Below are 15,481 nucleotides of genomic sequence, written 5' to 3' on the forward strand. Positions count from 1 at the left end.
GAGGAATGAGAGTTTCAGGAGCTCAATGAAGTCATGATAGCTCAACGGCAAAATCTCTAAATGCTGGTCTGAGTGATACAAAAATCTGGCAGTACTAAAACTGACAAGATCAACAGCTGTTTTGACTGAGTGCACAATCTTTCTCAGCATTAAAATCTATGTCTTCAGCCCTCTAAGGACAAGTAACTGCAGTATCTTCCCCTTTCTACAAAAAGTCATGTTGGATCAATCAAATTTTTACCATTTCCAACAGTGGTCACAATGGTCCCATTCTAGGGCTCAGTCACACTTGAACATAAACATAGGGCAAAATTAAAATGTTTCAATGGCCTGAGCCCATATCCCTGAGGCAAAACCTGCCAATGTCTGGAGGCTTTCAAATTAATGACCCTGTATGCACTTAGCCCATTCTGTGTTGCTATTACTGTAGCTTTTCTCACAGAAGCAGCTCCAAATTGTTCTGACAACAGAACATATAGATTCATTGCCCACATCCCTCAAATAACTTCATATTTGTCTGCTACTAAAATCAAACATCAAGCTACAATGTTGCAACGCTAATGGGGTGAATGGGCAGTAAAAACATACTTGTTACCCATGCAAACGATTTACCTCTTCACCAGTAGGACAGCACAACACCATGTGGCTCAAGAAGGTAACAATTCAGCACATCAGGACAGCCTCGCCTCTAGAATAACATGATAAATGATATTACAGATGTAGGAGTCAGGGACAGGAACATTAGAAGACTAGGACACAAAACAGAGCCATATGTGAATCGTTGCACAAATACGATTCCTGAATACACAAAAAACTTGTTTTACAGGCATATGATTAGTAAAAAAAACTAACAATAAGAGCATTGCATCTCACTAACTTTGTAATCTCAGACACAGATCAGATGAACCACCCCCAAGCTGCCACACATGTATCACAGCTCCCACCAAAACAGCCCTGGAGCACTTGCTCAGCCATGGATGTACAAACACACCTCAAGGACAGTCTGTCCGGGTCTAAAGCAAAGGGCAGCTCACGTGACTGAAGGGAAAAAGGTGCCTTAACGTTTTGTTCTGTCAAGACTTAAGTAACAAACCAATACATCTGACAGTTTAAAGGTTTGAAGTCTGCTGCTGATGCCACTGGCTTTGAGGCAAAACCACCACTAGGCTCTCGTTCACGCTTTGCACGAGTCATAAAAGGCAGAAAATAGGCTTTTGTTTAGAAAAAGAGGGAAGTCTCTGACACCACCTTTTGCTCTCATTGCAGCCAAGCCCTGCACCCAGCACGGCTCGGCCACACATGAGGTTTAGATCCGAATTCTATCTACCAGGGCAACAACAGTGGAAGGGAGAACGTGGTTGGGTTCAGCATCTTGCACACCAGCCTTAGTGGTACTGCCAAAGGCCACATCATAATTATGGTTTCTGTACCTCGTGGAGGGGGCTGACACATCAAAAGCTGCAATTTGAAACTAGATGTACCTTCAGGTCCCAAGGACAGACAGGCCCCAGCGCTGATGCATATCTGCATGGCTTGGTCATGGAGTCTAAAGCAGGAGCCCTTAGCAACAGGTTCACAACTGCACCACGTGTTGCATACAGGAGTTACTCTCCCTAGCCGTGAATTAAGGATAGAACACCAGAAAAAGGAAAACATTAGGTGTACATTTCAATTACCCCCATCTAGAAACTTCTACAGTCTTGAGCAAAATAAATAGTAATTTAAGGAAAACAAACAAACAAACAAAACCAACACAACAAAAACAAACACCAGCTTTTTTTTTTTTGTGCTAACCGGTTTGGGCTTTCTCTCTCCTGCAATTTGCAGAATCCTGAGTTTCCTTTTCTTACAGCCACAGTGACCCTCGTTACGATAAACATCCTCTTCGAGGGTGCTGACAACCTTTTCCTCTACTTTTTTAGAGAACCAACTTGTTGTAACACTCAGGAGAGTTTTTAGTGTTTTGTTGTTGTTGTTGTTGTTTTGCTGGGGTTTTTTTGTCGTTTTTTTTTTTTTTTTACTCGTCGCCCTGTTGTCACCTGTCTCAAAAAGAGAAAACCCGTCCTTTTGTCCTTTTCTACCCCAATCCAGCGGGACAGCAGACGCCACCAGCCCGATCCTGCGGGTCACCCGCTATTTGCAGCGGACGCGCGTTATTTAACAGGACAAACGGACCAGGCTGCGGTGACACACGACGGGGCCCGCTCGGAGGGGACAGAGCCCCGCTCGGAAGGGGACAGCCAGCCCCGCTCGGAGGGGACAGAGCCCCGCTCGGAAGGGGACAGCCAGCCCCGCTCGGATGGGACAGCCAGCCCAGCCCCGCTCCGCTCCGCTCCCCGCGGCTGCAGACGTGGCGCCGGGCCGGGCCGGGCCGCGCTCCCGCCGCCCGCTGCCCAATCGCCTTCCCCCCCGGGCCCATCTCCCCGCCCCGGCCGGCCGGGGGCGGAGCGGGGCCGGGTGCGATGCAGCGGCCTGGGTGGGCAGCCCGGGGCTGGTAGCGGCGGGCTCGGCGGGGCGGGCATGGCGGGCGGCGGGGCGGGCTGGGGCCCGGCGGGCTGGGGCCTGGCGCTGCTGGCGCTGCTGGCGCTGCTGCTGCCGCCGCCGGGCGGGCGGGCCAAGCCGACGGGGCGGCAGGAGAGGGCGCGGCCCGGCGCCGCGCTGCACGAAGACCGGCCGGGCTTCCAGTATGACCACGAGGCCTTCCTGGGCAAGGAGGAGGCGCGGAGCTTCGACCAGCTCAGCCCGGAGGAGAGCCGCGACAGGCTGGGGTAAGGGCGGCAGCGCGGCGGGAACGGGGCAGCGGGAGGGCCCGGGGGGGCTGGGCCCGGGGCTGCCCCAGCTGGTGTGCCCGCCCAGGGCCCGGGGGGGCTGGGCCCGGGGCTGCCCCGGCTGGTGTGCCCTCCCCGGGGCTGGGGGCTCGGCCCGAGGGGGCAGCGCTGGGCGCGGCCTGCCCCGCTCCGGCTGCCGCTGCCCGGGGCGAGGGGGCCGGTGCGAGGAGCAGCTCGTACCAGCAGCCCGGGGACGCTTCCGTCACACCCCGCGGGTGTTGAAAAGGACCAAGCAACGTTTTATCGCTTGTTGTGTTTTTCTCTCCTGCCTTTTCTGGCCCTGCGGCACGAAGCCCGGCGGAGGGAGCTGCTGCGGTGTTGGACAGACCTCACCCGCGGCTGGAGGGCTTCGCCGCTGCCGTTCCTTACCTCTGGGTCACTTGCCTGGACTCCTGTCCAGCGTGAACCAAGTTCCAACCATTCCTTCTTTATAGCTCCATTTACAAGTCCGCTTGAAGCCGTCTTCCCACAGCTTTTCCACTCGGGACATCTTTGTCCGCTGTCTGACCGTGCTGCTCTTACTTCCATGCTGCTCTTCATGCCAAGAACTGAGTCCTTGCAACAGTTGCCTTATTTTACTGCTTCACCCTCTACACCTACGGGAAGTCAGATCGCTAGTTAGAACGAAGTTTAAAAGCAGTTGAAGAAAGATCCTTTTACATAGTTACAAACAAGCAAATTGTTTAAATGACCGGCTTTGCCTTTACTTCCCTTCCATAGAATTTACTCATGGTATCTCTGCCTAGTTCCATCATAATCTTAGTGCACTATCACTGTTATCTCACAAACTGACCTCTTGATCCTTTTGGAAGCTGCCACTGCTGTTTATCTCGGTGAGAAAACCAATATTGGTCAGTATCAGAAATGATCAGTTTCATCCACATAGTTTCAAAAGCAGCAATAGAAACCATGTTCTCAATACATTATCTATGATTTAGATTCTCATAAAGCATATCAGTAAAATGGACCTGAATTTTAAAAATTGGACTATTATGCTTACACAAGTTGGTATATGATTTACCAAAAGAATAGTTTTTAAACAGTTTTTACAAACTCATTAAAGGAGGAGGCTTAACTTAGAGCTGTCTCTGTGTGTACACCATGGTGAGGTGACAGAGGCATGTTAAGCAACAGCCACAATAAAAAACCTTTTAAATGAAGGTGACTAAAACATCCCCCTGAGGACCAAAGCCCACGTGGTGAGCATTGTGCTGCAGAACATCAGAGATGTGGTTCCTGGGGAGCCCTGTGGGACAGTTTTGTATCTTTCAGCATTTCCTAGCCTTGCAAGTTCAAATATCATACTGGGAGGTAGAGGAGAGAGAGGATTTTAGTAACATTTCACTTTCTTTTTTTATTGTGGTTTAAAAATCATATATGCTGAAAGAAACAGTTTCATTATGAGCAACCTCTGCAGTGAGGGTTACAAATAGTGTCACTTCTCAGCAAGTTACAGGCTTTTAGGAAGAAGACATTGAATTAAAAGCTATTTTTAAATGCTTTCTGGAAGAAAACAGGAACATAGAGTCTCCTGATCTAACTAAAGTGCTTGCTCTGTATTTGTAAGTAATTTTACCTTGCTTAGGAAGGGTAGCAGCACGTGGATCATCCTAACGACCAGTGCTGGGATTGTAATCCCAGGGCTAGACAGCAGTAATGCAAAGCTACTCTGGCCTTCTTCCTGCAAACAAAGAGGGACTAGAGAGTGTACAGAAAAAAACTCTGCCAACTCAGCTGCCTGCATCCTCAAGTGGAGGAGCAGCAGCACTGTATGATCTTGGTTTGAGACCAGCCCACAGTCTTACCATGACCTGGGAGTGCACCTGCCCTTATGTCAGATCCCATGGCAGGGGCATCTCCTCTCCCTGTCTTCCCACACTGGATCACTTGACAAGGGAATAATCTATCATTGCCCACCCATGTGCAGTGCCACAGCTCACCAGGCTTTGGAGAAGCATGGTATAATCCTGGTGCAGCATCCGAGGACTTCATTAAGGAACTGGAGATGGGCTAAGTTTGTAAAAACTGTTTAAAAACAATTCCTCAATGTAAGGAAGAGCTTCTTTACTGTGAGGGTTACAGAGCACTGGAACAGGCTGCCCAGAGAGATTGTGGAGCCTCCTTCTCTGGAGATTTTCAAGACCTGTCTGGATGCCTTTCTGAGTGATCTGCCCTAGTTTTTGGTCCTGCTCTGGCAGTGGGATTGGAGTTGATCTCCAGAGGTCCCTTCCAATCCCTGACATTCTGTGATTCGGTGGTTCTGTGAGGGGAGTGGGACTGCAATCCTCTGAACATTGTCCCTGCCATTTGTGATGGGCCTGTCATTTTCAGAAAACAGGAGATGGTTACAGATCCTCACAGTATATTTATGTTCTTTATACAAGACAAGGCCAGTTTATCAGCATGCACTTGTGCTCACTCCAGGTGCAGAGGGGAAGCCTTCCTCTTTCAGCCACTCCGTAGCAGTGATTTCCTTGCCCCATCTTTGTTTCATCACCAAATGTCCTGGCATGCAGGCAGCTTAAATCTTGGTAGCAGCAGGTATTATGTACCTGTTGCACGTGCCCCTTACCTCCTTTTTTGTGAGGTGGGGAACTAATGCTGACTGTAATGCCATCTCAGTTCAAAGGAGAAAGTAAGCTTTCAGGTAGTACACACTTGTGCATGTGAATTTCTGTGTACAAGCTGACATTCTGTGTATGTTAACATGCTCCTTGAATTTTTGCTGTACTGAAGAATTAACTATTTAAAATAAAGGCACTAAAGCTTTTCAGACTGACCAACATACATTAGCTCTGCTACAAAACTTAAAATGATCCTGAGCCATTTTACAGGTACTTCTTATCAGTATAAAGGTCCACAGCCTCTTACCTGTACCTCTGGGAGCCTGTAGGCAAGACGTATTTCTTTGTCCCCATCTTCAGCTGTGAAGGAGAGTAAAATAGTGCCCACGGGTGCAATGGACCTACAAAAATGAGCACAAGTGAAAAGAAAGGTTTGAAATATCTTCTGGTAGAGAATCGTGACTTCTTGTATGTTAAAAATACCGAAGAATACTAGCAGAATAATTGATTGTAACTAACATATTTAATGATAGAAATAAGTATCAGCTAAACCAATTAGATCAAAGTCATTGTTGGGCAAATCCATTGACAAATACAGTTCATTGTGCACTGAAAAGGACACCCACTGCAGTCAGCTCCCCTTGATGTTCCTTCAAAAGAGAAAAAGTTTTTTAGTCAGTTAATTCATACTTTACTACTTCAGAAAACAAATTGGGAACGGAAGAAACAGGAGTGGAGGGACAAAAATGGAAGGGAAGACTGTACCTGGTGTACGTGCCCAGAATTACACAGTGATAGAAGTCCATTCTAATGTCAGTCTGCTGGAAAGCCACAGGTGAAGCCGCAGGTGTCCACGAAATCCTAGATTTTTGCCCTGGTTGCCTCCAGCAAGGTGCAGTACAGGCTTTCTCCTGAGGCAAAGTTAGTGTCTCCTGCTCTGAGCCCAGCACAGCCAACTCCCTACTGATAGTGAAGAACAGGTCTCCCTAAGTTAGTAGATACAACCTGAGAAATCCAGGTATCTTGAGTTACTTTGTTCACTAATTTCGATTGTGCGAGTCCCATGTCAATTCTTCATAGCAATATTGAATAATGAATAGAGACATATCCCTTCATATACTCTGTAAAATGCAAGAAAGGCTTCACAATAGGAAAGCTACACTGCGTTTTTGTGGAAAATCAGGGCCACATAAAGATACTAAAATTGGACTGACGTGCAGTTTGTTTTTTCTGTTAACTCTTAAGGTTGCTGGTCTCTTTACAGGAAAATTGTGGACAGAATAGATGGCAACAAAGATGGCTATCTCACAACAGAGGAATTAAAAAACTGGATTAAACGGGTGCAGAAACGCTATATCTATGAAAATGTGGCTAAAGTTTGGAAAGACTATGATCTAAACAAGGACAATAAAATTGCCTGGGAAGAATATAAGCAAGCTACATATGGTTATTATCTAGGTAAGATAACATTTTCAGATCATATGCTCAAAGATTATTGAGGCTGTAAGGCTTGATATCATGCTTTAGAGTCAACAGGTGTCACATATAGGACTCTTGAAAAATCACAATAACTTTTGTAGGTGCTCAGAGGACAAAAGCACTTCATAGTTGTTCAGTGCAGCCATTTCCACATGGGTCACCAGAACACAGAGGTTTTGTGGAGAGATTATGAAGTGTACTGACAAAGCTGAATTAAAGTCTCCACTTAGGAATATATATATATTTAGCATTAAAAATGGTTATTCAATTAAAAGATAATATTACATAGTTAATTAGTATCATTAATTCAGTCTCTCTAAACTCCTAGGATTCCAGATGCTAAAAATTTAGGCTGGGTATAAGCTATAGTGAAATTATTGATTAAAATGGTTAACATGCTTCAGACTGATCAGCTGCAAATTAAAATCCTTAACAAATCAAGCAAAATAAACACATTTTAAAAATATACCTCAGCCTTTTTCTCCCTCACATACATTCCCTTTGCTTTTTCTAAGTTAATGAAGGGAAAGGAGGCGATCAGTTATGCTAAAGGACAATGCTGACAGAACAACAAATTGATATTGACTATTTATACTGGAAATGAAAAGACAGTATCTACCTAACTTAAGAGGCAGTTTCTGGTACAAGCTTCCAGTAGCAATAATAAGTAAAAAGTCTACTTTAGATTAAAATTTAGCTTTTTACATTTGTGGAAGGAAATATTTGACATGCCATCCCTGCAGCAGTAGCCCTGGGAGCCCTTCTGAGCTCTTGGTCTTTGCTCTCTGTAATCACTAAGATCTGAAGTACAGCTACTACATTGTGGTCTCATGTTAATGCACACTTAAAATTCCCACCTGTGATACTAGCCTGGTCTTTTTCAACTGTGTTGTCTCCCAACATGCAGATTACAAAGTTATGAGTATTTTTAATGTTTGACGTCAGTTCAGTGAGCCTGTTTTAAAAATTATATCAAATACCATTTGTTTTATGCCATTGAACACCCTGAAAAAATGTCATTGTTTTAAACTGAAAGTAATTGTTAGGTTCCCTGTAGCAGAGGCATAGCAATTAGATAATTTCAGTCTGCCAGCTTCTGAAACCACTTTTCCTTTGGTTTGCTTGCTTTTTGAAACTAAAAAGTTGTGTAGATGGCACTGATTCCTAAGAATAAAAAAACCTGAATGAATTCTAGCCCAACTACTGCCTAAGCAGTGTTTGTAAAAGCAGATTTAAAAAGAAATTAAATCTATGAAGGATGATACACATTACTGCAAAATCCATTATTCTGGAATCCAACAGAAGGCTTACTCAGACATTCACCTATACTACTAAGTCACCTTTAAAAATCAAACCAAGTTCTTGACCCCTGAATTTAAAACTTCACAAGAAAGAGAACTTCCATTTTAACACAACAGCTATTCTGGCAATAAACCTTTGTATTTCTAAGACTCCTAACAGCAAATTGGAATACCTCATCATGGTAATATGTTTTAAAAGAAACATAGTTTTGAGATCTTCTCGATTCATTTGCAGAAAATCCAGAAGAATTCCAAGATGCATCCGATCAGCACAGTTTTAAAAAAATGCTGCCCAGAGATGAAAGACGATTCAAAACTGCAGATCTGGATGGAGACTTAGAAGCCACTCGTGAAGAATTCACTGCTTTCCTTCACCCAGAGGAGTTTGAGCATATGAAAAACATTGTTGTCTTGGTAAGCAGAGCAAAATCAATGCCATTGTTTTTACTTTTCTATTTTTGGGTGAGCTTTGAAATGCTTCTCTAATCTTTCCATGCAGGGTTGAGAAAGAAACACACACATAATAGCCAAGTGGGGAACAGAAGGGGATGCCTGTCATGAAATTCACTTGATGTAGAGCTCTCAGTAGAAGAAAGACTTGTTAAATGCACTTAGCCAGCTCCTAAATGGAATAAAGAAACAATCTTGGGGCATGGACTAAGACCAAAAGGAAAGGAAGGTTTACTGACACATAGCGGCTGAGTGTTTTGGCACAAGCTTGTATCTGCCCCTTACTTAAAATTTAAGCATGCAGGGAATTTTTCCAACATGAAAGGATATTTATATATTCATTGTATAAAGAACAATCACACTGGAGCCAGTGGAAGCACATCTACCTGTGTACAAGGACAGGTCAGGGCCAGAATTCTCTGTTCTCTTGTGCTTATTCGATGCAAAACTATTTTCCAGGAAACCTTAGAAGACATAGATAAAAACGGTGATGGTTTTGTGGATCAAGATGAGTACATTGGTGAGTGCTGAGGTTTCTTTCTTACATAGTCTTCCGTCAGTTTGTCTGTCCTCTTTCAAGTTTACAGCAGCATTAACAACACAAAAATGAATGTTTTGGTGCTCTGGTTCAACTATTTTAAACCAGCCATACAACCCATAAAGTTTCATTTCATTTTAGGCAGATAGCAACAGCACCAGCAAAAGGTTTGTCTCCCTTTACAGCATCAGATCCTCCTCTTGTTCTTGTCCAACTTGGCTAAGAGGATCTGGAGTAATATTTTTCACAACAGAAATACTCTGTGTGTGCTTGGCCACATTAACAGCTTTTTAAAGGCATTATTTGGAATTGCCTTTAAGCAGGATCAGAAAGTAAAATAATTTCTTCCCAAGTTAAGTGATACTTGACTATGCAAAATAGCTGGGAAGCACATCTTGCAAGAAAGAAAACTCACTTTTTTTCTACTTATTTTTCTAATTTAATTAGTAAGTAAGAACTCATGCTTCTCTAATATTTGTACAGTGATGCTATTATGTTTCTTCTATAAAGACGCATTAAAAGTGAACTGTAAAAATAGCACTAAGATGTAAGACTCTCAGAGATGTTGTGAAGTGTGTGAAAGTCAGCTGTGCATTACTTGAGTGGCAGAAACAGAACAAAATGGGAAACATCAGCAGCAAATCAGTCACAGTTAATCTGCACAAGCTTCAGTCACACTGAGCAGTTAGCTGCTGTCTTGCACTTAGACCTATGAAGAGAAAAACAGAAGCAGGCCTAGAGATCAGCAGTACCCAATAGATTTTAGCCTTTTGAATCACTATGCAGATACCAAAAGCTGACTTCTCCCACTTTGATGGGTTTTAAATCCAGAAAGTAGCACCAGGAAAGCATTAGTGCAAACTCAGATGAATCTGTTTCTAGTGGTGCTATAAAGATCACTTCACATATAATCAGGAACAATATACACACATTAATTAATGGCAGGGGGTTTCTATTCCTTGTAAATTATATTTAGCCTCAGAATGTGAATGCTATTCATTTATGACTGAAATAACAGAGCAGCATAATTTCCACAGTAATTTCAGATCATTCAGTGACATTACCTACATATAATTATAAGGTAATTGTCAACATTTGTTACTGTGTGAATGCTGGTTTTTCTTGTCTTCTATAGATAGGAACATAGAATGTTCTAGTCACGATCACCCCACATTCGCAAGGATGATAAAAATCACATTGACAGGACATGTCAGTTGCTTCAAATAAACAATATAATTTGCATTTTAAAAAATGAAAAAAAGAAAGTGAATGTGTTGTCTGAAGTTTTCTCCATGAGTTGAGGAAAACTATGCTTGAAATATTCCTACTTCCCTTTTTCACATGTAATATTTAAAATTTTTTAAAACACAAACATAAAAGCAAATATCTTCAGTAGTTTATAAGGAACAACAACAAAGTTTAAAAATTGCATTCTTTAGATCTGGTATTTGATGGCAAAGTCTGCTGAGGGTTATAGAGCAATTCCTCCCTCCTCCTCCTTCCTTCTATGTTGTCTTTTACAAAATTGGTTTAGATTTTACAAAAGCAGCAAAGCAAAATATCCCTAGTCATATTAAGCAGAGAGAACTGAATTCTTATTGTGCATGAGCGTGTAACAGTATTTCAAGGACACTGGGGACAGTTCTAACAATAGAGAACTTCAGCCTAGTGTACATGCTCACACTGCAGGCTGGGGGGCAGATTATTCCAGGGTTTGAGACCAGCATTTATGCTTCCTACAGATGCCAGCCAGCCTGTGACCCCAAGACCATCCACATGGGGTGCACTTTTCCTTAGCACATCCTCAAAAACGAAACCCACAAGGCATAGGAGTAGCATTACAAAGCAGGCCTTAAGTATAAGTAGAAAAGTGGAAAGCTTGAGGAATAAGCAGCCCTGATGAGCAGGAAACAACTGATTTGCCAGAGTGACCAAAGAATGAAGTGGACAGACTACTCAGCATTTGGAAGGTCTCTGCTGTAAGAACAAGTACAAATCACTTGCTCTTAATGATCACTGCTGCTCTGTTTATACAGATAGCTGCTGCCACTGTGGCATTTTTCAGCTCAGGGCTGATGCACAGAGCAGCTCATGGATATAATCCAGACATCCTGTGTCACCGGTGGTACTCCATCCCAAGGTACCAACCTGTGACAAGTGCACTGCCTGTGGTTTCTCACACAGAACACACCACTGGGTCATCATGACTTCTCCAGGTCTTGTTCAGAAGGAAGAATACCTTCTACTGAAGTGTGCTGCAGCACTGCATGGTTAAAAAAGGAGTAACCTACTAAGATGAATGTCTCTTTCAGCTGATATGTTTGCAAATGAAGAGGGTGGACCAGAGCCTGACTGGGTGATTACAGAGCGTGAACAGTTTTCAGATTTTCGTGACCTCAACAAGGATGGGAAGATGGACAAAGAGGAGATTCAGCACTGGATTCTCCCACAGGACTATGATCATGCACTAGCTGAAGCCCGGCACTTAGTCTACGAATCAGATGTAGACAAGGTGTTTAGTGTTCTAATATATATATATATGTTTGAATTGTATAAGCTGGTGTGTTTTGGATTTTTTTTAAACATATCAGCTAGCAAGAAATTATTCCTACTTAGAAATTATTCCTCTTATTAGTACACTTTAGACTTTGGTATGGCCTTTGACACCATCTCCCACAGCATCTCCTGGAGAAGCTGGCGAATCATGGCATAGACAAGTGGACTCTTCACTGGGTAAAAAACTGGCTGGGTGGCCGGGCCCAGAGAGTTGTGGTAAATGGGGTCAAATCGGGTTGGTGGCCAGTCCCCAGTGGTGTGCCTCGGGTCAGTTTTGGGGCCAGTCTTGTTCAGTGTCTCTATCAGTGATCTGGATGAGGGGATAGAGTGCACCCTCAGCAAGTTTGCAGACAACACCAAATTGGGTGGGAGTGTTGATCTGCTTGAGAGTAGGAAGGCTCTACAGAGGGACCTGGACAGGCTGGACCCATGGGCCAAGACCAATTGTATGACGTTCAATAAGGCCAAGTGCTGGGTCCTGCATTTCAGTCAGAATAACCCCAGGCAATGCTACAGGCTTGGGGAAGAGTGGCTGGAGATCTGCCCAGCAGAAAAGGACCTGGGGTGCTGATGGACAGCCAGATGAACATGAGCCAGCAGTGTGCCCAGCTGGCCAAGAAGGCCAATAGCATCCTGGCCTGCATCAGGAATAGTGTGACCAACAGGAGTAGGGAGGTGATTGTGCCTCTGTACTGGGCACTGGTGAGGCCACACCTCAAGTACTGTGTTCAGTTCTGGGCCCCTCACTACAAGAAAGAACATTGAGGTGCTGGAGCATGTCCAGAGAAGAGCCACCAAGCTGGTGAAGGGTCTAGAGAACAAGTCATATGAGCAGCAGCTGAGGAAACTGGGGATGTTTAGTCTGGAGAAGAGGAGGCTGAGGAGAGACCTCACTGCCCTCTGCAGCTACCTGAAAGGAGGTTGTAGGGAGGTTGTGTTGGCCTCTTCTCCCAAGTGAATAATGACAGGACCAGAGGAAGTGTTCTGAGGTTGTCTCAGGGGAGGTTTAGATTGGATATTAGGAAGAATTTCTTTACTGAAAGAGTGGTCAGGCACTGGAACAGCCTGCCCAAGGAGGTGGTGGAGTCACCATCCCTGGAGGTATTAAAGAAACATGTAGATGTGGCACTTGAGGACATGCTCCAGTGGCCAAGTTTGTGGGGCTTTTGGGGGTGTTTTTTGGTGGGGAGTGTTGTTTAGGGTTTGGGGTTTTTCTGTTGTTTTCTTTGTTTTTTGTGTTGATGGTTGGACTCTGATCTCAGAGGTCCTTTCCGACCATGACAGTTCTAATTCTAAATAGAGTTTTAGAGGCTAGACTTGATAATAAGTTAATGTATCAATGCCAGTTTCAGTTGGTAGGGTTAGAATCACAAAAGAAAAGAAGTGAAATGCAGTTTATCAGCTCTAGAAGTCCCCTTGGCTTTCATTAGTTTAGGTAAGAAATTATTTATCATCTTAGACTTGGAAGTTTTAATGCAGTAGAAATATTCTTTTCCCTTTTAAGAACGGTCATGGTTTGTCTATGCTAATTCAAACTGCAAGATAAACAATTAAGATAGATTACATGAGAGGCAGCAAAAAATCCTCCATTTCTATACTCCAACACACATCTTTGACTTAAAGACTAACTCAGTATGTCCATGTCTTCTAGCATGGGAGGTAAGTGGTTCAGTAGATCCCAGATGGATCCACTTCTGAAGTGTAATGTGAGCAAAGCTGGAACCTGAAAAGCCAAAAACTCTTATACAAAGAGTGTGTAAATTGCTAACATACTCAACCCTCTTCAACAAAATACACCAGAGGATTTTCATTTTCAGTTAGGAAGTAAACCTGACAGGAAGTTTACCTGATAGTAAACCAAACCACGGGGTAAAACTGTGTACCAGATAACCCATATCTTGTTTGGCAGTGAGTTTACTACAAACAACTTCAGTTAGCAATTTGAAGCCAGTGGGACTTAGGTCTTCCACCGAGGTCCAATTTTCACTCACCACAGCAGCTACTGAATCTGCAGTCTGGTACTTTAAATAACTGTAAATTTCCCAGGGCTCTTACACGTTTGTGCTGGTGTGTCTTTTACCTAGCTTTGAAAAAGTTCTTACACAGATTTGTTTTCCTCCCACCAGGATCAAAAACTAACAAAAGATGAGGTTCTAGACAACTGGAATATGTTCGTGGGAAGTCAAGCTACTAATTATGGGGAGGACCTCACAAGAAACCATGATGAACTATGATACCATGTGCCAACCAGTATGCCAGAGACCTTTTCTCAACTTGACTGAAATCACTGTTGTCCATCCCTGCATTTGGAGGAAGATGGACAAGAGGCACACTCACAACTGAATGACTTGCATTAATATATTTTTAACATGCCAGCTTATTACCTCAGAAACTGCATAGAAATAGCTTTTTACTCTTTTCATATGGTTAAATACAATGTCTAATTACTACCATTTTATTTGGGGGGGGAAGGTAACTTTTCTTAATAGCCTGATGTGGAAAAGGCACTTATAAAACGCAAATGCAAGAATCTTGAATAGTGAAATATTTTCTTCAAATACCCATTTTTACTATAGTGAAATACAGCTAGGATTAGAAAGAAACCTAATGTTTATCAGTCTAAGTTAATTAGTCATTTTTTTTTAATAGTATACAACATTTTAGAGTTCTGCTTTAACCCTCCTGTCCAGAGAAAAGGTTTGGCATAACAAGATATACAGCCTTTATCTCCACACTGTTTTTCTCTTCCAGTTTGGGCTGGAGGTGCTGGAGGAGGTATCCAGCAGCTCTCTGGCTCATGGCTTTACAAGTTCAAGATGTACATCTGGCCCTTCTCTCTGATCCCCGCCACAGTGCGGAGACAGCACACATGGCCCAGCACCCTGTGCTGGCTTTCCTCAGCAAGGGTTGTGGAGTTTGTGGTGACAGCTGCTCCCTCAGACAACAGAACAACGTACAATTGTTTGTGGGCTGTTGCTTATGCTGTTTCCTGGGAGGAATTATACCACATGGAGCATAATTTATCTCATGCTTTTCGCACTTTACCCAAGCCATAGTCTTGTTCACACAGTGTGAATGGCAGCAGTTCTGTGATGGAGAAAGAATGAGACATATCACCCCTCTGGGCCTTCTGTCTTCTCTGCCATGCAAGAGGACAGATTTATGTGGCTAGAATTCTGCTTTTGTATGTATATATGTGTAAGGATGTGTTACTGAAGCAACCACATGAAGACAGCTTTCCTTTTAAAGAAAGGGGTAAGCTTTCCACACAGGTGCTTTCTTTTTTTACTGTATAATGTGAGCTACTACATGTATATTTTTATATACCAAACTTAAGATAAGTGTGGTTGTTTTTAAATGTACTAGTTTTCAAGTAAGCACAATAAAACCAATACTTCTTTTTGATACTATGAAGGTGCAATAACACTGACACAGACTAACAGAGGGAGATGATGTGAAAGCAGGTACCAAGCCTTTGGAGCCAGTAGTTCCCAAAGCAGTGGGTCATTGAGAGCTCCTGCAGCACTGGGTGGTCATCTACAAACAGCAGCTGGACATACGGTACCAACTGCTTCTTCTTCACCTCATTGAAAAAAAAAACCAAACTAAAATTAAGTCTTATATACATAGTTGCTGTTGCTATCACTAGAATTTGTTCTGAACATTAATATTAGGAGATCTGTGACCTCCATAAACAGTGTCATTTTTATAAGGTCATATAAGAACTGTGGTGAAATATTTTACATCTTCCAATTGAAGATAATT

At 43.3% G+C, this 15,481-nt stretch overlaps 1 protein-coding gene across 1 annotated transcript; it reads left to right on the top strand.

Annotated features, from left to right (window-relative positions):
• Positions 1-640: 640 nt before the first annotated feature.
• On the top strand, positions 641-15,126 carry RCN1 (reticulocalbin 1). Its single transcript, XM_051620976.1, has 7 exons — positions 641-655; positions 2,092-2,768; positions 6,657-6,850; positions 8,408-8,586; positions 9,082-9,142; positions 11,473-11,672; positions 13,843-15,126. Exons 1-7 carry the CDS (start codon positions 641-643, stop codon positions 13,948-13,950), a joined length of 1,434 nt encoding a protein of 477 aa, XP_051476936.1. The 3' UTR covers positions 13,951-15,126.
• The last annotated feature ends 355 nt before the right edge of the window (positions 15,127-15,481 follow it).

The sequence above is a fragment of the Apus apus genome, chromosome 5 (assembly GCF_020740795.1).
Source record: "Apus apus isolate bApuApu2 chromosome 5, bApuApu2.pri.cur, whole genome shotgun sequence".
Taxonomy (NCBI): domain Eukaryota; kingdom Metazoa; phylum Chordata; class Aves; order Apodiformes; family Apodidae; genus Apus; species Apus apus.